The following is a 27,990-nucleotide window of genomic DNA, read 5'->3' on the forward strand; positions in this document are numbered from 1 at the left end:
CAGAACAATGAGTAGAGCAAATTTTGAAGAAGGATAGAAACAACCCATGATCTGAAGAATATCACATCATCCATCAAACATGGTGGAGGTCATGGTATGTTACGGGCAGAGATTAAGGCCGTAATCCAATTACTTTTTTCAAGTAACGAGTAAAGTAAGGGATTACTATTGCAAAAAAAAGGTAATTAGATTACTGTTACTTTCCCGTAAGCACGCTGCGTTACTGCGTTACTAAAACCGTACTTTTTTTGCGAGAGTGTCTCATGGCAATGAGGTAAGGGAGTGCGGCGTTTGTGGCAACAGCTGTGTTGCAGATCAACAATGGATAATATATCTAGTGTGGAGAGAGTATGAGCTGCAGTGTTTAAAGCGTGGAAGTACTGACCTTACTTTGAGTTTGATTCCATAAAAAGTGACAAAAACATTAGTGTCCGCTGTTCACTGCTTGGGAAGAAAACTTCTTTTTACAGCGAAAAAAAACCCTTAACTTCTGAGCAAGCACTGAGTGAGCTATGACATAATGGGAAATTCACAGAGACACTCGCGGATTCTTCCACTGACTGACACCTGCACCAGGGCAAACCTCCGCCTGCTATACAGGTGAAAGTAGAGCAACAGGACCGCTGAGTCTTTGATTTTATTTATTTTTTTCTGCTGTGTTTCACTTGCATTTATTTGAAACACTGAGTGTAAACACAAAAAATATTTTCTTTTATGTGCTGGAATGTGCAGAAAATAGGTTTAAATGTTAAACAAATTTCTTCCCGTCAGAGAATGTTGCATATAATTAAATTTGTGCTTGATGCATAAAGTTAAAAGATTAAAACTAGTAAAACGAGTTTTAAAGAGACTTTTCCATTTGATTACATTTTGTATGTATGTATGCAGAGAAAGTAGAATTGGGCTGAAAGATCTTTCGCTTTATCACCTGTTCAGGTTGTAAATCATGTTTTTAAAAAGTAATTAAGTAACTAAGTAACTAAGTAATTAATTACTTTTGAAAATAAGTAATCAGTAAAGTAACACGATTATTTTTGGGGGGAAGTAATCAGTAAGTAACTTGACCAACACTGGTTATGGGTATGTATGACTGTCAGTGGAACTACTGTAGATCACTGGTGTTTACTGGTGATGTCTCTGCTGACAGAAGGAGCAGGATGAATTATGAAGTGTGTGGGGCTATCCTCTGCTCAGATTAGCCGAATGCTGCACAACTGATTGACCCAAAGCATCCTGTTTGAGTAACCCAAGAGTTTCTGCAAAGATAGAGATTTTTTTTAGTGGCCAAGTCAGTCACCTGAGGACTTAATGTGATTCCTGAACAGTTAAAAATATATATATTTTTGTTAAACCCCTTGAACAAAACCAGGACCAAATCAGTGTCTTTCCCCTGCAAATTATAAACTTCAATACCTAGATGGTGACTAAACTCCAGTTTTCAGAGTAGCATGACCCAGGCAGCCCTTCTTGCTGTTGCTAAGGGAGAAGAGGTGCTTATCTTGAATAATGGCTATTAAATAGCGCAATTTATTTAAACGTGGATGGCTGTTCCTGACCACCAACCTAACAGGATTGGCTGGTGGTCACCTTGGCCAATTAGATAAATGCTTCTGAGGAATGTGCAGGGAGGGTCATCCCATAGTAAGAGGTCTCACTTACGCTACTCTGAGAACTGGGGTTACGCAAGTAACCTAAAGTTTTTCTTCCCTACATGGTTATTGTTCCTTTAATTGATCCTTTTCTGTCTTTTGTAAAGTTTGTAAACCCTGCTGGGTTTTAATGTTTATGGTTTTAGTGTTTGCAGCGTGAGGCACTGTTCAGATGCTGTGACTGTCCATCTGCTGAGAACAGTTCTGGTCGTTCTTTTTCTTCTTTTACAAGGAAACACCGCATTCAAACAGCACTGCCATGTTAAAACACGGTGCATTGTTCTAGATTTCGTCAACATGTTAGATCCATGTTCCATGGCCTTATGAGGATATTATTGCGCGGCATGGCCTCTTTAAACAGTGCGAATGTTTCGGGAAGTGACACCTGATTTGATTTTGCTGTGTTTTTATGACTCACAGCTTGGGCTATTATTAAACAACCTGTTGATATTTAAAGGGGTGGATGCACCACGCGGATGCAGCGGTTTCAGTCGCTCCATGTGTTGATTGCGGGGAATCAGAGGAGGAGGAAAAGGCAGAGGGGGAGAACATCTGGCCCAGCTGCACACTGCGTCTTTAAAGCCCCGCTGCTGCTGCTGCTGCTGATAAATTAGCTCTCCGATCAGCTGTCGCTGTCCAGGGAGGGAGGTGCTGATTTCGGAGCGCTCCTTCTTCCTCTCTCCTCCTCCTCCTCCTCCTCTCTCTCTCTCTCTCTCTCTATCTCTCCTTTGCCGCCGACCGACCGATCGACACTTGCAGCCATTTTACGCAGGACTAACCCAATCATGTCGTGAAGAGGGAGGGAAAAGCTCGCTGGTCACCTGGGCAGAGCCAGCAGCCGCGCGTCCCGGTGATCGCACACAGGCAGGCGGCCACGCAGGGTCCGGCCAAAATGGTGAAGAGGAAAAGCCTGGATGAAAACGAACCGGAGTGCGGGAAGGGAATACCGTTCCCGATCCAGACCTTCCTGTGGAGGCAGACCAGGTTGGTGACATTGATAACAGGTGTTTGCCGTTGGTGAAAACGAGGCAGGGCTGACGGGGGTTTGTCACCGCGTCACACGTCAACATTATTTGATGAAGTGATTGAGAAACCCCGCCAGTGAGTGTCTGCTCACTGATTTGTGTTAAATGGAGGAAGATGGGGCTGTGGGTGCAGATTGTATGATGTCACACCTGTAAAAAAAAGTGGGCCACATAAACAAAATGGGGTGATTTACTAGCCTATAACCTACATTTGTCCTTTTTTTAATCTCTCACAAGCACTCTGTTGATGTCTTTCAGTGCTTTTCTGCGGCCAAAGTTGGGAAAACAGTATGAGGCATCCTGTGTGGTAAGTCATTTCATAATACCATGTGCACGATGAGGGGAAATAATCGCTTCCCTTCCCAGTAATCTGTTTTTACCTTAATGCACCTGCAAATCAAGTGAGCTCTTGATTTTGCATTTAGCAAATTAGTTTTGCCCCCGTGCTTCCTCCCATTACCCTCGAGCTAGACTCATATCCATAATGACGCTTCTCCAGATCCCTTTGGATCCAAACAGAGCTTCCACTGTCTCTCCCACAGGCTTTTGCTCGCTCGGGGCCATGTGGGACATTTAGATAGTCAAAGAAAGAGGCTTAAGTTGCCCGCCTGATGTCTCTCTTCTCCTCTTTTTTCTCTCTCCTTTGGCTGCCTCCCCAGTCCTTTGAGCGAGTGCTGGTGGAGAACAAGCTCCACGGGCTGTCGCCGGCCCTGTCAGAGGCCATCCAGAGCATCTCCCGCTGGGAGCTGGTCCAGGCGGCGCTGCCTCACGTACTCCACTGCACCTCCATCCTGCTGTCTAACAGGAACAAGCTTGGTGAGGACGCTTTAGTCCAATCGAGCTGACAGCTTCATCCAGGTCATACCCAATCGCCAAAACACAAATCTGATGCTCCTTTCAGCTTCTTTCAGAGATCATCGCTTAAAAGGACAGAAAGGCAAATGATAGAATTAATATTTATGAGATTAAAATGGCCTGCACACAACAGGAGAGAAAAGCATCAAATCCTTCCATGTGACTTCCATGTGTCAGACATGAAACATGAATGAGCCACTGTTTGCATTATTATTGAGCAGGATTTGACACTTTCTTTAAGTAGGAGGTGGCAGGCTTTGAACTAAGCTGTTAAACGCCTTCAAGTGAAAATCACTGTTGCCACACAGTAAGAGGGTCCTTCATTCAATCCAGGTCAGATCCCTCCTGTTGTGCGGCTTGTTGTCCTTGAGGGTTTCTCCTTTGGGAGCTCAGGTTTCATGCAAGAACATGCTAGATTGGTTCTCCTGTCACTCCACCTTTGACCAAAGCACTGGCTAAGTCTCTGTCAATGCTCTCGCTGCAGTATTTTGGATCAACTGAAGGCTTTTCAGAGAGTTTTTAGGACAGCTTGATAATAAGGAATTACTGTATTCCAGTCTAGAAGTAGAGAGTAGAGAAATTGCACAAATAGAAGAAAGTAGTCCAACATATTTGTTTAATATGTGAAGTTAAGGACGTATCCTGGTCAAAAAGGACTCAAAGATTCCTCGCTGTGTTATTGGAGTAGATGCCATCTGGAGTAAGCATCTGGTTAGATATCATATTTCTTAGATTATTAGGGTTGAGGACAATAACCTCAGTTTAAATTTAGAAGCAGGAAATTACAGGTCACCATCAAATATGACCAGTTTGTAGGCATGCAAGATTTTTTGGTAGTGGAAGCTTTCTGGTTTCTCTCTGGAGTCCACTTGCAGGTGACTTTTGGCAGGCCAGCCATGTTTAAGCAGATAAAAAAAGTGTCTGTGTGTTTAGTATTTGTCTTTCGGTTACATCGCAGGTCACCAGGACAAGTTGGGTGTGGCGGAGACCAAGCTGCTCCACACGCTGCACTGGATGCTGCTGGAGGCCCCACAGGAGTGCAACCACGAGCCCAGCCTGAGCCACGGCTGGTCCAGGGGCAGCAGCAGTAGCGCCTTCCTCCAGCCTGTGGGGAACCAGGGTTCCTCCCCGGGAGCTCCTAGCTCCTGCTCCAGCTCGGGCCTGGGCGGGTTAGGACAACAGCACAGCGGCTCCCTGCTGGAGGAGGATGAGCATACTCGCACCAAACTATTCCAAAAGAGCATGGCAACAGTAGAGCTGTTTGTGTTCCTGTTTGCACCGCTTGTTCATCGGATAAAGGTCTGTAACTGCGGATGCAAATGTGTACGGCCTTGAAATTGATTTTTGTAACAGAGAGCCAGGATGGCACAGGCATTGTTGTGTTAATCTGTGGCGTTAGACTATTTATAATTTTGAGAATTTTGTGATTAATTTCAGCAACCCCTGTGTTGCTTAATTTAGTACTTGCAGTCAGCATCACCCTGTGCCTATTGATCTGTGTGTGCAAACAGATGAAAGGGTCAGCTTATATTACTCCTGGGAGTGCACTGTTTCCCAGCTGTGCAGGGAATTACTGTCTTGTCTTGTTAGCATGTTGTAACAGAGGTTTAAGAATCTTAACAACACAAAACATTTAACCAAGACAGAATAATTGTTTCTGGTGTTTACAGGCTGTTTTGAGGAAAGAAATGTGTAAATATGTTGCCTTTTTCCAGGAGTCAGACTTGACCTTCAGACTGGCTAGTGGTCTGGTAATATGGCAGCCAATGTGGGAGCACCGCCTGCCTGACATCCCTGCTTTTACTGCCCTCATCAAACCTGTCAGAAACATTGTTACAGGTGAAGAAATTCCCACTTTTTAAAGAAATTCCTACTATCTTTGAGAAATCGCCGCTATCTTTAAGGGCTATATATATAATATATAGAGTATATAAAGTGGTTCTTAATCGTATTCCTAATATATAACCCATGCATCTGTGTCAGATATTCCTCCTTAACATCTTTCATGTTTAAGATGTTCAGCTGAACTAATTTTAACCTAAATCTGGGATACTTTTAGTTTACCGTGTCCCAATTATAGTTAGTTAACCATAAATAAGCTTATAATTTCAACCTTTTATCTACTGCCCTAAGCTAATACTCTATTTAACAGCAATTTAATATATACAATTATGTTTGCTGGTGTTATATTTTTGTAGTTGGCTAATTTAAACAATTTTTTTCTAATTAAAGTTTTTTATTATTTTAAACAATTAAGAAAACCATAACATAACAACCCAAAACAACAAAAAACACACTCAGTGAAGAAAACAAATAAATACATAAATAAAATAAATAAATAAATAAATAACTAAACTGTTGCACACACAGTTAATTCTTAATTGAAGAAAGAAAGAAAGAAGAAAGAATTAAGAATTAATTTAAACTATTTAAATGTTTGTTTGTTTTTTGCTATTTAAAACTGTTAATACACAAAGTTAGCTAACAGTTTTCTTCCAGCAACATAGCAGCTAAATCACTGGTGTTCATTTCATAGTTTTAGCTAGCTGCTGTAATACAGCTTTTTATCTGTTACATTAGGCTAACAGTGTTATTTGCACAGTCACCTAACAATTTCATCTCTTTAGTTATGTATACTTTTATATTTCAACTGTTAATCTAAACAGTTAGCTAACAGCTTTGGCTATTTGGTCATTCGTACCTTTTTGCTATTTTAACTGCTAATACACCAAGTTAGCTAACAGTTTTGACTAGTTATCCAGCATTTCAATCACAATAAGATGGCGTCAATCTGCTGTCAGTTTGTGATTGACGGGGTTAAGCTTGGTAGTTACATGCATTTTGTTTGTGATTAACTGTGATAAATCTGTAAAAATTGCAAATCCTTTGCAATCTACATACAAAGAAATTCACACTAACAAATTCCATGAGGAACCTCACAGATTTACTGCTCTACTATCAAAGTAATGTAACAATGCCGCCCCAAAAAATCTTTACAAAAAACAAATAGAGTGTCACAGACGAGTTACGGTTATTGGCGCAGACTGACTTACATTGATTATATTGTGTTTGCAATCCTTCTTCATTTATAAATTAGGCGGCAATAATTGCAATCGAACGGCAAAAACCTTCAATGCAATCACCAGCCAACCACACCATCCTATTTTTGGTGTGAAAGAACCACAATCCATAACGTTAGCTAACATATTTAGTCATAGGACACTCAGTTCTATAAATAGTGAAACGAATCATTCCAGGTGTCTGCTGCCTACTGCAGAAGAACCCTCTGGGGTACTTGTACCCCTGGTTGGGAATTAGTGTGTTAAGAGATAATCTATTTTTATTTGCTCACAATTAACACATGTATACTGTTATGCTTGTCTAAACAGCAAAGAGGAACTCCCCAGTCAACAACCAGTGCAGCCCCTGTGGATCAGGCAACCCGGGTCCCACGGTGAGCTAACGTTTTCAGCCCATATCTTGTCAGATTCTGCTTCCCATGTTGATTGAATGTGCTCGGGCAAGAGTCTGAGGCTTCTTCCCCTCCCCTTTTCCAATGTTCCCCCTGGGGCTGGCTGTTAATATTCATTAGCACGGTGAGCCGGGGTCATGACAGAAACCACACTCCAACCTCAGAGCCTTTAATTATCAGGAACTGTCTGCCTGTCTGTCTTCCTGATATCCATCTCTCTCTCTCTTCCTACCCACAGGGCTTCCAGGTGGTTTGCGAAGCCACCCAATCAGATTCCTCCTCCCCGTCAGCCGGGGAGCAGAGCTGTCGTCGTGGTAACTCAGTGGAGAAAGGTGGCCCTTCCCAACAGCAACCCCCACCGGTCAAAGGCCCTTCCAAGAAAAAGTGAGCATGTGTTATTCAGTTTCCCCTCAAGAAGCAGTGAAACGTGTTGAAGCATCAATTTTAACTTACCAAACAAATGGATAATTGTATTAATAGAGACCCACAGAGGAAATCACACAAGCATTATTTTTGATTTATAAACGATCAATATTGGAGGCGCTGCTTTCATAAAACCTCTCGGAAATGACTAATTTTTCCACGCTTTAGGCAGTTGAGGGTTGAAGCAGTGCAGACATGACCTGCACTGACACGGAGCTGGTGCCATCGTCTTGTTGATGGCTAAATACCGAGCCCCGCAGCAGCGTCTGTCAAACCCACTGCACCACACGCCTCGCTCTGCTAGCTTGCGATGAGCTAGGGTACATGAATAGATCCACTTCCCCCCTGTGTAATATGTTGCTTCAAGCAGTACTGTCTCGTCCCTCACGCACACAACCACAGCTCTTTTCCTGTTGTGCATCAGCAAACCCATGTGACATTTTGCCCACATATCCAGGGTAATTACGCTGAAGTAATGTGCTACATGTCTAATGCTGGCAGAGTCCCTGGCCTGGCTTGATTTGGTGTGCCCACTGCCAGGCCAAGGCTCAGTCTCTCTCAAGCTCTCTTTGGCAAAGGCAGGGCAAAAAATAAAAAATAAAAAGTTTACAATTACACCAAATCTGACCAGCAAAGAAGTTCCTCGCTGGCAGGTTTATTTCCATCCTAAGCCCTCCGCTGCTCATCTCAGCTCATTCTGACAACCAAGCATGTCACTCCGACGCTTTTTCGCAATCCTTCTGACAGCCGGCAGCTGACTGAAAATCAAAACAAGCCCGGAAACCAACCCCCTCGCCTCCTAAAAACACCCCCGAGCCAATTATATCCTCACACATCCTTGCACCACAGGGTTTGAGCAGTAGTTACATGGTAATGCAGGAGATGGAGGATCTATCCCTCCTCTTTCCCTGCTTAACAAAGACAAATTAATTGCTTTCTTCATGCGTGCAGTGGGATTTTCAGGCTGACTGCGGGATTGAGGAGGACAGTGAGCTGAATGTAAATCAGACATGCAGCAAGGGAGAGTTTTGACGCTCTCCTGATCAAAAATACCCCCCGCCTCCCCCTCCTACCCCACCAGACTCCAGGTCTCTGAGGGACGGTTTACATTTACATCTGCCAGTCACCAGGCTGTTCGTGCACCTCTGCGCTGCACCGCACTGATAAAATAATTTCCGGCACCGGGTGCTGCGAGTAATGCAGCTTACTCAACCACCGCAATCCGCGCAGCACTGCTGATGCTGAGGCAGTTTCCATGGCAACCGCTGGCTGCTGCATCCTCTCCTACCGCATGGAGTCGGAGGACCGGGGTGGCTGTCGTCACGCGGTCTCTGTGGCAACCTGACACAACAGCAGTAGGGAGAGTGAGTGTGTATGTGTGAGTGTGTCGGCTAGACGGTGAAACATGATACAGCCTGCCTTCGCCGCCCGCTCTCAAAGTGATTCATGTACATATCGACCAGCACTTCCTGCTCCATTTATTACAGCGGCTGGGATTAAATGCCCCGCTACATCTGCCTCTCCTACAGTATCAATATGTTTCTTCACAGTTTGCGGTAACTCCTTTGCAGCTCGCCAACTGCTGACCTTCATTCCTGCTTATTTATAGTGGACTCACGTAGGCTGGAGCTCCCTCCCTCCCTCCCTCCCTCTCTGCTCCTCTTCCAATGATGCTGAAGGGGGGCTCTGCCCTTGTTTATCATCCTCCTTTGATGCATTGTTAATGAAGCAATGTGGCAGGAGTTGATCACGGTCTAATATAACACAAAAGGTTGTGATGTAGTGTAATTATATATGTAGTTACGGCTTTGGGCATTGCTATCATGATATTCAGTTTAGCTACTTAGGGATAGTTTACTGTAAAGTGCCTTTTAATTCAGTTCAGTTTTATTCATATAGAGCAGGGGTCCCCAATCCCAGTCCACGAGGGCCAGTGTCCCTGCAGGTTTTAGATCTCACCCTGGGTCAACACACCTGAATCACATGATTAGTCATTACCAGGCCTCTGGAGAACTTTAAGACATGTTGAGGAGGTCATTTATCCATTTAAATCAGCTGTGATAGATCAGGGACACATCTAAAACCTGCAGGGACACCGGCTCTCGTGGACTGGGATTGGGGACCGCTGATATAGAGCAACAGTTGCCTCAATGCACTTTTTATTGTAAGGTAAAAGCAGAGAAAACCCCAACAGTCATATGACACTATGAGCAAGCACTTTGGCAACAGTAGGAAGGAAAAACTCCCTTTTAACAGGAAGAAACCTCCAGCAGAACCAGGCTCAGGAGGGCGCGGCCATCTTCCGGTTGGGAGTGACGCGACATGCTGTGGAAGAGAGCCAGAGATGAATAATAACTAATACTTAAATGCTGAGATGTGTATGAGCACATATGTGAAAAGGTGACTTTAACTGCATGTGTCCGTGTTCTATTCCATATCTGCTACTTTTATCCACTTGTGTTGAGATTTCTCACCTGATGTCATGCACACATTGCCTAGGAGTTGTCCCCCATATTGGACGTGATACAACCAAAATCAGTGGTGGTGGTGGTTCTTGGAGGGGTTTTTTGCTCCTGCTGGGTGAAACTGCTGCAAAGAAGCTCCTGCACCATAATCCTCCTAGTGATTGCTTTGGTCGCTAGTAATGCGCCATGATTTCCTATAGTTTTTCTTATGTTGTCATCAGCCTGCTAGGCAGCTGGGCAGAGTGGACACCCAAGTTTGTGAATGCAATGACTCGAGAAGGAGGCAATGTAGAATCCTGAAATTGATACCTTCAGGCACTAAAAATCAAGCTTAAATTTCAGCTACTTTCAGTGACCTTTATGTTTTTCTGAGAACAAGAAGATCCCATTGAGATTAAAAACCTCTTTTTCAAGGGAGACCTGGCCAAGATAGGCAGCAGCAAGTGTCCCACAGTTACAGAAATTACTCAATTAAACACAGGCAGCAACAACACACATGCAAAAATAAATGAAAAAATAAAATAAAATTCAATAAAATTCAAATAAAAAAAAAAAATCAGTTGAAATGACAATCAATCTAATTGAAACAGTTGCATGTTATGGACTTGTCCTCAAGGATTCGTAGTTTAGATTTAAAAGCACTTAATAAAATGAATTCAGTTATTTTCCCATTCGTTCTGCAGTTTGTTCCAAGCCAAGGGTGCTAAATGGACAAAAGCTCTTTTACCAAATTCAGTTCAGGCAAATGGAACAGAAAGCAACAAGTAACCATGCAGACGAAGAGAATACCGACCAGCATGTTTCATTGTAAGCAGGGAACATATATAAGAAGGTAGCAACCCAAGTATTGCTTTATATATAAAACTATATAGATAAAAGTTCCTCCGACTTGCCAAAGCAGGCCATCCTACCTGAGAGTATAACTTACAGGGGTGAGTCTGAAATTTGCAGTTAGTGATGAACCTCAGAGAAGCATGATACACAGTATCAACCATTCAAAGACATTGAGCAGAAGCATTCATATATAGAATATCTCCATAATCCAGCACAGGCAAAAATTTCGCAGCAACAAGCCGCTTCTTTGTACTAAAAGAGAAACACAACTTATTATGAAAATAAAATCTCAGTTTTAACTTCAGATTTTTCACAAGATTCTCTACATGTGGTTTGAAGGTGAGCGAGTCATCAATTAAGATTCCCAGATATTTATAGGTGTGAACCAACTCTATTTTATTACCTTCAAGAGTGGTTACTGATGGGATTGTTTGGGCCCATTTTCTTGATTTAGAAAACAACATGGGCTTTGTTTTGTCTGCGTTGAGAACAAGTTTAAGCTGAAGTAATGTGATGTGAATGTGATAATTCAAGAAGGAAATCACATTTTTGTCAAATTAATGCCATAGGTGCATCTACTAAAAATCTCAAATGACTTCAAATTCCAGGGACCTTGACCTCACGGTCAGAGGTCAGTTTTTCTCATCGACTACTAGCTGAGGTGTAGTCCACCGGAAATAGAGAAGGTTCGCCTTCAGAGTAAAGCTTGATTTAGGCTTTTATGGGAAAATCTACATCACACAGTAACTGGAAACTCTGTTTGTTTCAACACTGTAACCTTCCAGCCATTCAAGACTTTATGGTATGTGTCAACCCAACGTACATTTCTCAGGCGGTGCAGGTCAGCTTATGTAAAAGGTTGCAACATACGGTTAAAATTGGGTTCTGGTTATGGCGTAGGTTATGCTGTAGATCTGATGCAGAAGCATCATTTATGTGAAAATGTTGTGCCTCAGGACTGCAGCTAGCAACAGTCTACTGTGTCCAGTTTGTGTCCCACTGTTTACAGTTTCACTGCAGCTTTGAGAGCAGCTGCACAGTGTTTAGAGACCAGTTCATCATGAAAGTGATGAACTGGTCTTCAACTACAACCTCAGCAGTCTGCTACTGGTTGGTTTGTCAGCCAGTACAACTGGAACTTTATCATGCATTTCTCCAACATGCTGGTTCAGTTGTCCATGAAACAACATATCGATTGAGCTGAAAGTCCTGACAGATCATCTGATTTTATCCTTTTATGACTCCACTGACACCCTTCAAAGTATCGAATCAGCAAATCTCATGTAGGCTGCACAATTTAAGCTGCTACAGACTGCTTACTTTTTGCTGCTGCCTCTGCAAGCTGCTTTGCAACCCAACTCCACGCCTTGCTTCTCCTTTACATGCTTTTTCATCTTCTTCTTCTTTTTTTTTTTTAACTCTATCAATGTCATATACCATATATTGTCACCAATGTTTCCTCTAAACTGCGGGCGTGTGCAATTGCGCACTGCTAGCATGGTCTCTGCGCACAGAAAAAAAATCTAACCTGAATTGAAATTAAAATCAATACTTTAACAATTCTGTTTTGCAGTGTTAGTCAGTAAGTGACTGGCTGCTCCAGTATGGGATTAGAACGATGCCACCTTATCCCATAGTCCAGCCAATGATGCGATTCACATTCGTATATACGCAGCTAATCAACGTCGTTGACAGGCTATGACAGCGTCCTTATGTGCCGACACCGGTGTTTTAGCGAGCAAAGCGGTGTGGCTGATGTGGAGTGAAGCCACGTTAATGACAACGTGTACAACCATTGGAGATGTGAGCAAGACAGACGGAACAATTGACGGGAAAAGTGTGGACTTTATACCAGTTTTTAAATTGTGTTGATAGGCCACGTAAAATCAGAGTTATGATAAAAAATATATGCAATGTTTGTTTTATTCCTGAATACTATTGTTGTTTATATTTACTGTGGGAAGAAACGGTAAAAATGGCGTTTTATAAGGAAAACGCTCGAAAGCGCTCGAAAGCGCTCTCCGTATGTGAGCAAAAACAAAATCAAAAAAATTCCCAGCCTTTCCTGTTGGTGGAAAAATGTACCATGTTGACCAATCAAAAAATGATAAGGCAACATGGCATTTAGTTGTTTAGAAAGGGGGAAGTTTTAGGAGTGACAGCGGTGTTTTGAGATGTGACAGATTTGCGACGTTTAGCGCAAATCTTGTGTCGTTAGTGTGTAGTGTAGTCAATAGTTTTGTTGTGTGTGTCAGAACAATGAGGCGACTACTGAATGTTACAGGTGTTACAGGAGTGATACATCTCCTGTTGTCAGGCCTGCAGGTATCAGGCTTTTGTTCTTCTTTATCTCATAGTGGACAGAAATTGTTTTTTGGAGTGGCATCAGATTTGATGCAGAACAGCTGATTGTTCTGTAAATAGTTTGAAATGTTTATTTAAAAAACCTCCTTGGCTAAATTTTTAAGTAAACAGCTGCAAAAAACTTTGTTGTTTGCATAACTCGATTTGATGCTGGCGTGACCACAGTACACACGTCTAATGTTGCTCACTGTGGTCCAAGTGGCCGCTCAGGGAGTTTGTGTGTCGCTCAGACACATGAAGAATTAGAGGGAACGTTGATTGTCACTGGCATATGCTCTCTATGTGGGTCTTGTTGCTACTATCCTCACCTCTGGCTTTTTGGACACAGAGATCCCAAAACAGAGGAATACTGTCAGACATAAACGGCTGCAGATAGAAACAGAACAGCTTGCTACCCAGTTACACCCGGTAACTTTTGTTTAAGGAGCTAAACTTTTTCTTAAAACTAACTGTGGTCTAAAAGCCGTCAGCATTTAGGTAAATTAGACCACAGATATAGCAGAAGCTGTTCTTACTTTATAAAAATTGAGCAATCAGGTTACATGTCACCTGTTACATCTCTCTAGCTATGTCAGGGTTGCAGGTTTCACAGAGCAGAGCAGCTACAGCGGATGTAATAAAGGCAACTCTTTCTTAGTCCCACAAAATCTGACAATGTAGCACCCATCCAGTTATGCGGAAGTGTAGATATGTTGTGTCCGAATGTTAAAATGCTCTGAAACAAACGGCGAATACAGGCTTAACTCTTTGATGCACACATATCTTCATTTAGCTTCTAGCTTTCACAATCACAGTTGGTTGTGCCCTCTTGCTTGTTGAACTCACCGCAAGGGCCCGATTTATTCTGCATACCTTCACGTACTAGGTGAACTCCTTTCATAGATTGATTTACTCTGTGTGTGATTAATTTCTGTACTGTCTTTTTAAATTAAACTTCACCATCTTAAAGGTTGAACCTGTGAAACTTCCTTTATTTCCTCTCTCTTCTTTCAGAACATCAGCTCCTGCCGGCCTGCCAGCATCGTTGGCCCAGCGGGCGCGTTACGCCACTTATTTTGATGTGGCTGTGCTGCGCTGTCTGCTGCAGCCGCACTGGACGGAGGAGGGCGTGCACTGGGCCTTGATGTACTACCTGCAGCGCCTCAGGCAGATCCTGGAGGAGAGGCCTGAACGTCCCCCAGAGCCCTTGGTTGCGCCTCTGCCACGGCCACGCAGCAGCTCCATGGTGGCTGCGACACCCTCACTGGTCAACACCCACAAGACTCAGGTCACTCATCGAAACAGCTTTAATAGAGTCGCCTCTAAGCCATCTTTAGGATGTCCGTGTTGCTCCTGCTGGTTCGTGACCTTTGCCTTCTCTTATTTTTCGCAGGATATGAGCTTAAAATGCAATGAAGAGGGGAAATCTCTGAGCACAGAGACCTTTGCAAAGGTTTCCCTGACTAACCTTCGTCGGCAGGCTGTCCCTGACTTGTCTTCCGACCTGGGCATGAACATCTTCAAGAAGGTCAGAGACTGGCCTTTATGTTTTAAGCTAAAACAATAAATACAGATTCATGTGATTGAGAGGACCTGTTGTTCCACTTCAGTTTAAGAACCGCCGCGAGGACCGCGAGAGAAAGGGCTCCATCCCCTTCCATCACACGGGGAAGAAGCGCCAGCGTCGGATGGGGGTTCCCTTCCTGCTGCACGACGACCACCTGGACGTCTCTCCCACCCGCAGCACCTTCTCCTTCGGAAGCTTCTCTGGCCTGGGTGACGACAGGCGGGCCCTGGACCGTGGAGGCTGGCAGGCCACCATCATGGGTAATGAGATTGGATGCCATCAGTTTGAAGTCTTGCTTCCACTCCACCGAGCTTTCATGAGTCAGAGGATTTAGTCTGGATCTGGCTGTCAGCTGGTGAATTAGGTCACTTCATTGACACTGGTATTCCTTATGAGCTCTCACTGAATAGTGGAGATTAACATTCGCTCAAGGCACAAAAGCAGTTATTATTTTTATTATTTTCAAGAGTTAGTGACTTTTTAAAGGCTTATTTCCATTAAGAAAAAAAACCTACTGGCCTCTTTTACCATGCTGTTATGAACCCACTTAACCTGAGCTGCTGCTAGAAAGATTCAAGTCTGTGTCATAGTGTATAAGTATGAGATACTTCTTACAACATGTCATAATTTGAAACCCATGACTGCTGGAGGGTCAAATTGTTGGTCCTATAGTTTGCTAATTAGAGCAGAAATTCTTAAAAAATAAAAAAAAATTATGAAAATGCCCGTAGCTGGACATTGATAATTATTTTAGCACTTTATGTCTCAAATATTTATACATTGAAATACACTCATTGGACACTGTTTACCTTGCAAAAGAGGTTGCTTTAATTTTTCATGGTACAGACTAAACAAGGTGCTGGAAATATTCATTAGAGACTTTAAGTCCACATTGACATGATAGCGTCACACAATTGCTGCTGATTTCTAGGCTGGACATGCCAGAGGGGCTCTACTGGATCAAGATCTGGTGACTGTGGAGGCCATTAGAGTAGAGTGTTGTTGTGACAGTGGTGAAAGGCTCAGTTTGGCAGCTCAAAAGACCTTTGTAGGCATTATTGGATGGAAACCATGGACATCAGATACAGCTGGGTAAAAAAAAAAGTTTAACTTTCAGCTCAACAAACACCAAAGCCGCAGAGACAGACTCTCTGGGGTAGGCAGGACGTAAATGCACTCTGTCTCTGTGGGCTTTGGTGTTTGCTGAGCTTAAAGTTAAGCTTTTCTTTTCAGCTCCATCTGATGTCCACGTTTAGTATTTGGTTGTGTGCTTTCGACCTAAAACGTGTCCATTTGTTGCATCTCTTTCCAGGCAAATTCACACGGCGGGGCAGCACAGACACAGCTGCAGATGCAGACAGCCTGAGTGCCAAACACTCTCATTCCCACCACTCGCTGCTCAGAGACATGCCCGACCACTCTAACAGCCACAGTGACAACACCGTCAAGGAGGGTAAGAAGATGGTTTAAATATGGGCCTGAGCAGGTATTTAAAGCAAGCCCAAAAGTTAAATTTCTAGATGTTAAAAAAACTGAAGGAGTCTTAAAGGGGACCTATTATAACTTTCCTGGTTTTCTGTCATATATACACCGGAAATGAAGGCCGCAGTTTCAAAAAAAAAAAAAAGAGCTAAAAGCTGCTCTAAATCCTTGTTTTTAGACAGTTTTTTAATACTCTTGGATCTGCATGACATCATTGAGAGAGAATATGCGTAATATGGTCATCTCAGAGCAGCCAATCAGAAGAAAGTTGGCTTAAAAGAGGAGGGACTGCACCAAAGCCCAGCCTGAGGTGAAGACGGATTATTTTGAAGCATAAATCATGCAAAGCTGCTCTGTTAGAGTCTCAAATATGGTGCTAGGAATGAGCAAAATGAGTAGACCAGTGTATTGATTTCTCTTTTCTAGGCTTAACAAATCAACAGAACATAGATGATGTCACTCACACAGTTTAAACTCTCTCTTTTGTTGGTAGATGGTTAAAAAACAATAAAAGATAGATCACAGATGTTTTAAATGAGACAAATTAAAGCCGGCATACTTCAAATCAAAATGAGTTCTTAGAGATGCTGGCAGAGTGCAAGAGGAACCACAAACATCCACGTTATTTGAAAGTAAAGCGAAATAAACAAATTACCCACTGCTGATCACATTACTGTCCATCAGCTACAAGGGAGGACAGATGCTGCCGGCTCCCTTTGAGGCTCGCTGAGCAAAGCAGAAATAGGGCAGGATTATATAACAGCAATATTGTTGTGACAATGCTAATTTACACACAAACTACACACAAAATAAGAGCACCGGCTTTTAAACTGATTCACACTCTGCCACACGCTTTCTGTTTGGGTTTAGCGAGACGGAAGATAAGCAGAAAGGAGCTGAATTTGACATGAGGTGCAGCCGGGATGAAAAGTACCAAAGTATCAGGCTCATTTTGTGAGGAAGCTGTCAAAAGGGTCAAATTTGCAGAAAGGACACTTTTGTATTCAGTACATATCACATGCAGCACTGTAGAGATTCGACCGTAAATGTGAGAAGAGTAAATAAGTGACTGAACTCAAATACGAGAATGAAATGGTTTCTTTTCTTTGACACATGGGCTTCAACATTAACCATTGTTCCATTGTTGCTTCTGAATCGCTTGCCAGATGGCACCAGGGTGAACAAGCTGTGTCTGGGATGGTTATTGTCTTTAAGTGTCCTCGGGGCACTGAGGAGACACCTCACCTAATCAGTATCATTGACCCGGTGGGTGTAATCACCCACCAGAGCCTCCCAGTTTTCAACTGTTCACATCCGATCCCAGTTAATGATCTTCACAGTTTGGATGCTTTCTATTGCTTCTGTGTAAAAGCTTCCAAGACCTTGCCAGAGTGCTATGACATCAGACAAAATAACACTTAAATTAATCATTAAAGTCTCAAACTGAGCGTGCCAGGGTTTTTTTTGTGTGTGTGTTGATTTCTTACAATTTGAATGCAGCAAGTGAAATGGTGCCAAGTGAAAAAAAGAAAAAAAAAAAAACAGGTTTCACACACATTTCTTCTCAAGTACATCTCTGTACAACCTTCTGGCTGTTGTGTCTTATGTGAAGCTATTAAAGCTAAACCCAAAAGAATAACTTTATGAGCAAAATGCAAAGGTATGTGGAAAATAGTGATGGGTCGTTCGCGAACGAAATGGCTCTTAGAGCCGCCTCTTTGACGTGAACGACGCGAGCCGGCTCCTTATTGCGAGCCGTCACGTGGTTTTTTTTTTTTCTTTCTTTCTCTCACCCCCTCTATCTCGCACTTTTTTTCCGCTTCACTGTGCACGTGAGCCTTGTGCTTTATGCTGGGCAGAGGGGGGAGGGGCGGTAGTTACACTCAGTAGCACAGGAACAGAGCCAGACGGAGAGAGAGAGAAAGAGAGCCAGGGACAACAACGTCACATTAGAAAGGTATAGTAATCATCCACAACTATTTTCAGTTGCGGATGATAAAGGATTCAGAAAGTTTATTCATGCAGGTCCATATGACAGAGAATATGCATGTTCTTTTTGTTTTCATATTATAATTTATATTTAATTGTGTTGTGGTTTGCAGTGTTTTGTGTTGTTTTCTACGGTGGCCCCTTACGGTGGCCCCTAGAGACAAAGCACATACAAACTTCAAATCACGTACGAACTCTGAAGCATGTACAAACTCCAAAACACGTAAAAACACATACAAACTCCAAAACACGTAAAAACACGTAAAAACACGTACAAACTCCGAAGCACATAAAAACTCAAAACACGTACAAAAGACAACAGAAGTGCTCCAGGATGCTGGGTGCAGTGTTGAGCTTTTGTTATCTTGTGGCTGCACAAGCCAGCAAGTACCAACGACCGGATTTGGTGTGTGGTAGTAACAGGTAAATGAACTTTTTTTTAAATTATTTGAATATATATGAGTGCCTGTGTATAAATACACAAACAATACACACATGCTTTCAATTGTGTAATTTAAGTGATCTAGTAGCTCTGCTTTGGAAGTTCAGTTCATGCTAGAAATGTGTTTTGGAGTTTGTACGTGTTTTGTCTCTAGGGGCCACCGCATATATTTATATATAAACATATATAAATAAAACCACTTTTTTTTACGTTAGTAATTCCTTTTGTGCATAATTTTATATTATTGTTAATAATAAATTAATTAAAGCAACAAAACAACCTGAAGAGCCGGTTCGGAGCCGAAAGAGCCGGCTCTTTTTAGTGAGCCGAACCGAAAGAGCCGGATCTCTAAAAAGAGCCGGAAATCCCATCACTAGTGGAAAACTAAGTACATCCATTAGCATTTTGCTGCTCTGGAACAATCAGGTGTGTGCTCACAGAATGCAGCAATGCAAACTTTATAGGAGCAGACGTTCGTTCAAATACCCAAGAGTGACATCAGTTAACATGTTAAATCTTGACATTTATGACAGTACAGTTCCAAAAAGACTGATAAGTGTGGCTTGTTTGGAGAGGTTTCCAGGAGAAAGCCTCTTAATCTGTTAAAAAAACAAAAACAAAAAAAAAAAAACACGGCAGCACAGTTTAGGTTTGCAAAGTTGCATCTGAACCAACCACAAGACTTCTGGAACAATGTGGTTTGGACAGACGAGACCAAAGTGGAGTTGTTTGTTTGTAGTATGCAGCACCACAGTTGGAGAAAATGGAACTCAACACATCAAGACAACCACCTCATGCAAACTGGCAGCACAGTGGTGGTGGGGTCATGATTTGGGCTTGTTTTACGGACCTGCTCAGCTTCCAGTCATTGAGTCTTCATGGTCTACCAAATTATCTGTCTGGCTGCTGTTATTGGTTCCAACTGGGTCATGCAACAGGAGAATGATCTCAAACAAAGCAGCAATGACTGAAAAAGAAAACAACCAAAGTTCTGCAATGACCCAGTCAAAGTCCAGACCTTTGTACCTGGAACATAACATAGTTAGATAAACATCGAACTAATAATACAAGAAAGGTCTCTATCTACCCATCTGTACATCACTGGAAAAACCACAGCCATTCATCAGATCCAAAAAACAGTTGAGCTAAAGCACTATGGAGCTACCTAAGTGGAACAAGAGGGCGATCTCGAGGATCTGTGAGTTAGAAAAACTATTAACCAGGACCGTGTACTCAATAAAAAATGATTTTCTGTTGTCTAAAGTTCGATCTCAGATCTCCACCATCACCATGGCGGCGTTCAACACAACAGTTGCGTCCTTTAACGTGGGCTACGCCGACTTCTTCACCGAGCACATGAAGAAACTCTGCAACCCCGTGGCTGTACCTGAAATCCCAGTGGAGCCGCTGGCATGCGCCAACCTGCCGCGCAGCTTCACCGACTCCTGTATCAACTACTCCTGTCTAGAGGAAGGCGAGAACATCGAGGGCACCAATAACTTTGTGCTGAAAAACGGCATGTTGGACCTCACAGTGAGTGATTTAATTGGACCCTGGGGGCAAATACAGCTATTAGAAGATATGGCCCTATTTGGCTGCTCTAATAAGCAATTATGTCACCAGTGGGACTCCAAGCAGACTCGATTCTGATGCTTTCCTTTTTAAGTCATAACATCACAGACACTTTACAGTTTCCTTAATTATTTCTCTTATGTTATTGGGACCTTCTTGGTCAAACTAAATAATTCTCTGATTTTGTCACCCTTTCTTTGCCTTCCTTCTTCCAATTTAGGCTATCCTGAGGGCTCTTTACTCCATTCTCAGCCACGATATCAGTTCCAGGATCTGCGACGTGGCTCTCAACATCATCGACTGCCTGCTGCAGCTGGGCGTGGTGCCCGGGATGGGCAAGAAGTTGTCCAAGCCAGATAACAAGGAGAACCAAGAGGCTCGTGCCAAAGATGCGGCAGTTCAGGGCCTCGGAGGAGTCGCCCAGGGAGGCGGGCCGATTGCAGGGGCTGGAGGAGGTGGAGGAGGGGGTGGTGAAGGAGGAGGGGGAGGGGGAAGTGGTGGAGGGAGCGGGCAGGGGAGCAAGGACGATGTGAAAAATAATAAGGATGACGATAAAAAGGTGTGTTTGAACAGGTTTGTTTAGAGTGAGATTGTAAAGGTGTAGGATGCCTGAATGTCTCAACTTGTGTGTTTTCTTGCTTCTCTTCACTGGGAACAGGAAGAAGCTGGTGGCCTCAGCCCCCACCGCCTGGCTTTGACAATGCTCATAAAGATAGTCAAGTCTCTGGGCTGTGCTTACGGCTGTGGTGAGGGCCATCGAGGACTATCAGGAGATCGCCTGAGGATGCAGGTTACTCTCTATTCTCTAATTCTTTGAATGTGTGCAAATAAACACAGTTTCAGATGGTGCCATCGATTCATTACCTATTAATTATTTACTGAATTGCTCCTTTGGTGTAATAAAAGTTTAATGAAAATGAAACTCATTGACTGGAGCACTGGGCTGAGTTTCTAACTTCAGTGAGAGACAGCCGCAATTTCTTTTTAATTCTAATCAATCAGTTTTTTCATTAAAAACAAACATAGCATTAGTTCAGGCAGGCCACAAAACCCTAGCTGCAAATACTGGCTCTTCAACTAATCTCACTGCCAGTGCACATCTACAGATGACTCAGCTGATAGTGATCTAAAAATCAATTCAGAGAGGGTGGTATTTTAACTTGGTTTAGGATCTGCAAGCCACTTTGGAACCCACCTCCACTCATACAGTGGAGACAAAAAGTGCTGTTTAAAAGTATTTTTGTTTGTTTTTTTGTTTGTTTGTTTGCATATTTGTCACATTTACATTTACACAAAAACTGAACTTTGTGGAAGGTTTGAGTCCCGCATATCTGGGATCAAACTAACAATCATCCAAAACACATCACCTCTGAATGGATAGAAACAACCAAAAAAACAAAAACAAAATGAAAGTGTTGGAGAGACATAGTGAAAGTCTGGACTTTAATTTGAATGAGATGCTTTGGCATGAGCTTAAACAGGCTGTTCAGTTACTTTTTCACACAGGGCCAGGCAGGTTTAAAGAACTTTTCCTTTAAATGAACTAAATCATAATTTAAAAATTGCATTTTGTACTTACTCGAAAGGGGGGGAGATACATTTTCTCAGAATTGCATAAACTACTGAAGATGGAAATAAAAATTTCAATGGTAAATTAAATTTAAAGGAAAGCCACTTTATTGCTAGCTGACTTATTAAAAAAAAAAGTCCAGCAGCCAGAAACTTTGCTCTTGAAGTTAATTTTTAAAAATCTTTCTTTTAGGCCCAGAACTGCCTCACCAACCTGTATAAGCTGGACAAGCTTCAGTTTCGCCTGACTATGCGCGAGTACGTCAACAGAGACTCCCTCAATAACATAGTCGACTTCCTGCATGCACTGCTGGGCTTCTGCATGGAGCCCATCACTGACAGTAAGTGCTGCGTGTGCTGTGGTGTGTGTTTGTGTGTGTGCGAGAGAGGGATGCAGATACGAGACAGTCACAAAGAAAAATATCATAAATGCTGGTAATAAATGCAGAAACAGGGTGAACAACACTGGCTTTGATTGCGTATATTGGATTGTTGCTGAAAAATCGTGTGGTAGGGGTAAAAATATTGTTAATTAATTTGAGCGTTTTTTTTTTTTTAATTAATTGATTAATCGTTAAGTCCACAAAAATGTAGGGAAATACAAATGTTGACAAGTTTACAGCTACATCAATGCTTTGAATTAAATACAAGTCTGAATGGTAACATGCTCACAATAACAGAAAAATATATCATTTGCACTTCCTAAACAGTAGGAAGTTTGTTAGCATGTTCACCGCTGAGTTCATTGTCCGCATGCTAATTTGCTAGCAACTAATCAACATTTCCATCAGCTATGTGCTAATTAACAATATTTCTTGCATGCTAGCAGGAGAAACTAAGATACTGAACATGCTAACATTACCCTTCTAAACATCAGCATGCTAGCAGCTTATGTGTGAGCATGTTAGCATCCTGGGTGGTGATTACTACCAAATTAAACCAAAGTATTGGATAAATTAAGAATTTTAACTGAACATAAGCTTAAAGTTATCGAAATAGAGCGCTGCAGGAATGAGTCTTACCACCACACAATGAGTTAGCATTTTACACTTATGGTTTCGTCATCTGCCTGAAAGATACCTGTTTATGGTTAACATAGAAGCTTTACATAAGTAGTAATGGTCTGGTCTTTAGCAGTTCTTCTAATTAGGTAAATACAACCTGAGATGAACACAAGACAAATTACAGTATGTCATTATTTTTGGAAAACTAAAAACACCCCAACATTCAGTAGCTTGTTAAAATAAATTGTAGAATAAACACACAATAATGTAAAGTAATCGTTTTAAGGATGACCCCACCAGTCTTTCTTATCACTATGGAGGAATTTTGGTTGATTCTTCTTTTCAACGTAGCTTCAGTTAATTGAGGTTTGCAGGCATTTATTTGTGCACACCTCACTTCAGGTCCCACCACATGTCATGTTGTAGAGTTGCTGCTGTGCTTGGGATCATTGTCCTATTGCATGACCTAGTTTAATCCAGACTTTCAGACAGATGGCCCCACATTTTACTCTAGAATACTTTGGTATACAGAGGAGTTCATGGACAATTCAATAAGTGCAAGGTGTCCAGGTCCCGTGGCTGTAAAACAAGCCCAAACATCACCCCTCCATTAATGTGCTACAGTATAAGGTGTTTGTGCTGATATGCTGTGTTTGGTTTTGTGCATTATGGTTAAACATCTCCACTTTGGTCTCATCTGTCCCAAGGACATTTTTTCAGAAGGGTTGTGGTTTTTTCCAGTGCAACTCTGCAAACCTAAACTGTGCTGCCATGTTCTTTTTAGGGAGAAGAAGGCAGCCCTTACAAACAAGCCATACTTATTCAGTCTTTTTATAATTGTACTGTCATGAACTTTGACATTTAACATGCTAACTGAGGCCTGTAGAATCTGAGTTGTAGCTCTTCAGTTTTTGCTCGAACAACCTTTCATGGGAAGATTGGGGCATTGTGTTAAAACACACCTGGATGCTCCAGAGCAGCAAACTGAGACAACTTCTCCTCTTATAGAGATGCTGATGATCAATTATTCAAGTGCATCTGATTAGCAGTACCTGGCTGTTACCCTGTTAATTCCTATGGTAGCAGTAAGGGTATAGTTAGTTTTCCACAGGACTATAAATAAGTGTGTCATAAGCTAGGTATTTGCCAACAAGCTAAAGAAACAAGAATATAGGGGAGATTTTGTAAAGTCATGCAACATTATCATTAATCCTCACTCCCTTATTAGTCATTCAGCCCCTTCCTAAGCCTGATTCTGTTGAAGGGCTTTTCCTGTTAAAAGGGATTTCTTTCTTCCCGCTGTTGCCAAGTCCTGCAAACAGAGGGCTGTTTGATTATTTGGGTTTTATCTAATATAATACGATTTTTACCCTAAATGAGCTTTGAGATGACTGTAGTTGTAAACCAGTGAAACCAAAATCAAAAACCATTAAAATTTTATGGAGCTTTATCCTTTTGAATGAAATCATTAAGTATCATAAACCTATATTTCCCACAGAGCTTTTTTTCTAAAGTAATTCAAAAAGTTAATGGAAGAATCCCATTGGCCTCTTCTCAACAGGCTAATATGGAAATGTGTCATTCCTGCAGCAAAATTACAGTGTGAGGGAATTACAGTACTCAAGACTCAAGATATTCATCTTACAAGTATATGCACAAGCGAATTTGTTTATTTATTTTTTAAATCAAAGGCTTAAACGATTAATCGATTTCCAAGCTAACTGTTCGGTAAATGTTTCAACATAACGGCGCAGATATTTATGCTCTAGCAAAGTCTGTCAGGTTTATTTTACTCAGATCGGTCCCATTAAAAGGTCTAGTGTGGACGCTACAGTACAGGCCAATATAAATGAAATAATATCACATAAAGAGGTAAATACTTAAAGCTCTAGTGTGGTCGACAAAGCTGAATTGTCCTACCACTGTCTCACCCCGCACTTCGACTTTGCATTTCAGCGCTATCTCTGTTTATATATATGTGTTTTCCCCCTTCCTCCTTCCACTTGTCTCCGCTCGTCCGTGTCGCTTTCCTTCGTTGTCCTCCTCCTCCTCCTGCTTCCATCCTCCTCCTTTTTCTTCATCCACTTCAATGAGCTGAATCCTACCTTCCTTACACGCTCATCCATTCTGTACACTTGCCAATCCAGAGCTTTGCCCATTACATTCCTGCTCAATCAGTGGCTTTTATCGCTGAGCATTAGGACACATCCTACATGCCAATTCAGTTTTGCACTGGAATTTGAAGATATTTCTACAAGAGACAATTGGCAAGTTACTGAACCGATGAGTGTTTTTTAATTTTGAAAGTGAACAGGGCACCTTGTTTAGTTTTCAGTGTGTGTGTGGGTGTGTGTTATTTTTTAAGTGTGTGTGTTTGCATCTTGGGGGTTCACCTCCTCGTGGAGGTGGGGTGCCACTTCCTTTCTGACACCGCCTTACATGTCTGTGCTGGCCTGATGTCAATCAACTTTGTGCCCCGCCTCTTTTCTCTTGCAGAGTACGGCAGTGCAGGTGAGAGGTCCAGGAGGGCGAAAAAAAGAAACATCGGTAGATACACATGATCAATAATCAATAACAGTTGATAATATAAGCAATAAGATGACTACACTGACCTGATCAGACCCTTCCCTAGACACCGCTTTCATTGCTGCACCCCTCACTCTGTCCGAAAAGTGACAAACTCGCCTGCAACTCTAAAAGTTCTGGTTTAATCTGGCTGATATATTAATCTAACTGGACCAAGAGACTAAACCCTCTACTGTATGTTTTTAAAGCAGGCCTTAGTCACTTGCATGTATTCCTTACTCCCTACTCAGAATCCTTTTCAGTTTGGCTTCTCCCCCATATGCTTTATTAACCCCCTTTTCCTTTGCCCCCTCTCCTTCCTTCCTTGTTGTACGGGCTCACTGTTGTATGCTCAGTGCTGTCAGCAATGACTAAACCACCTGCTGTGTCATCCATGGTCTCTCCTGCCTCCCTGCTGCTTCCAGACAAGGCGGGCTTTGGAAACAACTTCACCACAGGAGACAACAAATCTGTAGCCCAGAATATGGAGGCCGTGGTGGTGGGCTGCATGTTCAAGTCCCTCATCACCCGCTGCGCCTCAACCACACATGAGCTGCACAGCCCCGAGAACCTGGTGAGTGGGGCGTGAAATCGTCTACCTGGTTGCCTTCCAGCTGTTTTGGTGCTCCGCATTAGATTCATTAGTTAAATTAATGCTTTATTATAGATAAAGACGCTTGATCTCATTCGTTGTATCAGACATGCTATCTAAGCTGCTCTCTGGTCTGCTAGAACATGTATTGTAGATGTAGGTCTGTGCAAAAATCAAGAGCCACCCCTCATTTCTTTATATTTTACTTCCAAGAAGTCAGAGTTGCTCTTGAGGGATAGTTCTCCAGGATTTCCAAAGGTCTTTCCAACTTTTTCTTTAGACATTGGCTTCTTTTTCCAGACCATTCTTCTTCCCAACGCATAACATACTGACGATTTGTCACATCCCGAGGCGTCCCATAGGAACGCGAGAGGTAACCTTCCGCGTCCCTATGATACGCGCCGGATTGTGGATGAAATCCAATAGACGCTCACAGCAGTAATACATGTTCCAGCTGTGTATTCCAGCTCTAACCCTAACCTTAATCCTAACCATAAACATAACCTTATCCCTAACTTTAACCACAATCTTAATCATATTAGATTGTTTTTTCCAAAGCAATTAATGATGAGAAAGTAAAATAAATGTACACGTGTAGATTCCTTCCAAATGGTTCTCATGTTTCCGAACGCATAACATACTGAAGATTTGTCACATGGCGACGTATGTTACATTTTGGGATGAGAACGTGTTGTCTTTTTCACTCATTTTCAGTCCAGTTTTTGACAGAAAACTTAGCAAAGAACCAATATTAAATTATATCTGTAGGCACTTTTTTACTAGCACCCTCTCACAAAAATGCATCATTTGTTCCCATTGCTTTAGTAGAACCTATGAAAAATGCAAAAGAGATCACAGTTCAACAGGCATAAAATACTATTGTATGCCTGTAACAGTATTTGTGTACCAACAAAGTGATTTACAAAGAGCTACCAGCTGAAAACTTCTCAGGATGGTGTGCAGTGTTTCCTTACAAAATTTGAGGAAACTGGACAAACGGAGGACAAAAGAAGAAATATCAGGCCTACAAAACTATCTACAGCAGTTAAACAGGATCTGAAGGTCACCTGACACAGTGCCGGAGAGATGCACCTGGACCTTCAGCTAATCATCTACTGTTCACTGAAGCCTCATGAGAAATGGAGATTCTGTTAAGGTTTGAGCTCCATTTCAGTCAGTGGTGTTGGAGAACTTGTCAAAATTGATGAATTATGAACACAGAAAAGTACCACCAGATTTTGATCAGATTACCTTGACAGAGAACAGAACAAAAGGCAGAAATATCCAAAGAAGAGCTTTGAAAGTCCTTCAAGAAGCCTGGAGAACTATTCCTGAAGACTACTTAAAGAAATGACAAGAAAGAGAGTTCAGGCTGTGCTGAGAATAAAGATGGTCACACCAAATATTGACTTTCAAGCTTATTAGAATTGTAAAAACTCAGTTTTTGCCTTATGTTTTGTATTTCCATGTATGTTTGCACATGTTTTACTTTTCTTTTTTAGAAAATTTTGAAGGGAGCTCGCACCAGACTATATTAAACATGCAGTTTAGTTTTTCCGCACCATTTTCTGTCTTTTGTACAGAGGTTTTATGCATCAGCAGAGTTTAAAAACACAGAGTTTCTGTGTGACACCGTTTTTTCCCCTTTTTATGTCTGACACGATATCTGCTGTTCCCCTTAAGAGTGTTTCATAATAGCTATATATCTTCTTTCAGGCCAAGGTCAAGTCAAGATGAGCTGATTTGTTTAGCATCCATCAGCTACACAGGCACTTCAAACTGAGTCGCATACGGAAAAGAATCAGATAGCACAAGTATGATGGTTCAAAACAGCAAAAATCTATATACAAAAAAAGATGATAAACACAATCTGACAAACTGAAAGAGCAAGAGACTATATATGTAGAGGGAAATGACTGGACCACAAATCACAGCTGAAACTAATTGGGGTTGATTAGGGCCGGCAGTCAGAAAGGGTGGCAAAGAGAAAGCTTCTGTCTCTTTTTGTCTCCTAACTGATGAACATAATAAAGCAGGAAGTGACTAACATGATCACAGCACACTAATCTGTAGGCTAGAGCTGAAATGTTTTGAATTAAAGTAATGTTAGCGTGCAAATTATAGCTATAAACTACTTTTTTC

At 42.1% G+C, this 27,990-nt stretch overlaps 1 protein-coding gene across 20 annotated transcripts in view; it reads left to right on the forward strand.

Moving 5' to 3' along the window:
• The first annotated feature begins 2,043 nt into the window (after positions 1–2,043).
• The window catches only part of LOC120746079 (protein unc-80 homolog), a 65,322-nt gene continuing 39,375 nt past the window's right edge, over positions 2,044–27,990 (forward strand). For 8 of the 20 annotated variants that reach the window (XM_040051312.1, XM_040051314.1, XM_040051320.1 and 5 more), the window contains exons 1-17: positions 2,046–2,633; positions 2,933–2,981; positions 3,334–3,490; positions 4,488–4,828; positions 5,245–5,368; positions 6,919–6,983; positions 7,240–7,385; positions 14,081–14,354; positions 14,460–14,594; positions 14,677–14,893; positions 15,946–16,086; positions 19,811–20,079; positions 20,339–20,677; positions 20,777–20,908; positions 21,881–22,028; positions 25,188–25,238; positions 25,613–25,830. In XM_040051312.1, coding sequence (XP_039907246.1) covers positions 2,542–2,633; positions 2,933–2,981; positions 3,334–3,490; positions 4,488–4,828; positions 5,245–5,368; positions 6,919–6,983; positions 7,240–7,385; positions 14,081–14,354; positions 14,460–14,594; positions 14,677–14,893; positions 15,946–16,086; positions 19,811–20,079; positions 20,339–20,677; positions 20,777–20,908; positions 21,881–22,028; positions 25,188–25,238; positions 25,613–25,830 — 2,898 coding nt within the window. In that variant the 5' untranslated portion in view covers positions 2,046–2,541. Of the gene's footprint in view, positions 2,634–2,932; positions 2,982–3,333; positions 3,491–4,487; positions 4,829–5,244; positions 5,369–6,918; positions 6,984–7,239; positions 7,386–14,080; positions 14,355–14,459; positions 14,595–14,676; positions 14,894–15,945; positions 16,087–19,810; positions 20,080–20,338; positions 20,678–20,776; positions 20,909–21,880; positions 22,029–25,187; positions 25,239–25,612; positions 25,831–27,990 lie in introns of all 20 variants that reach the window. The other 12 variants (XM_040051323.1, XM_040051326.1, XM_040051327.1 and 9 more) reach the window with 8 other exon arrangements.

This window comes from Simochromis diagramma, unplaced genomic scaffold (genome assembly GCF_900408965.1).
Source record: "Simochromis diagramma unplaced genomic scaffold, fSimDia1.1 OVJJ01000107.1, whole genome shotgun sequence".
In the NCBI taxonomy this organism is placed as follows: Eukaryota; Metazoa; Chordata; class Actinopteri; order Cichliformes; family Cichlidae; genus Simochromis; species Simochromis diagramma.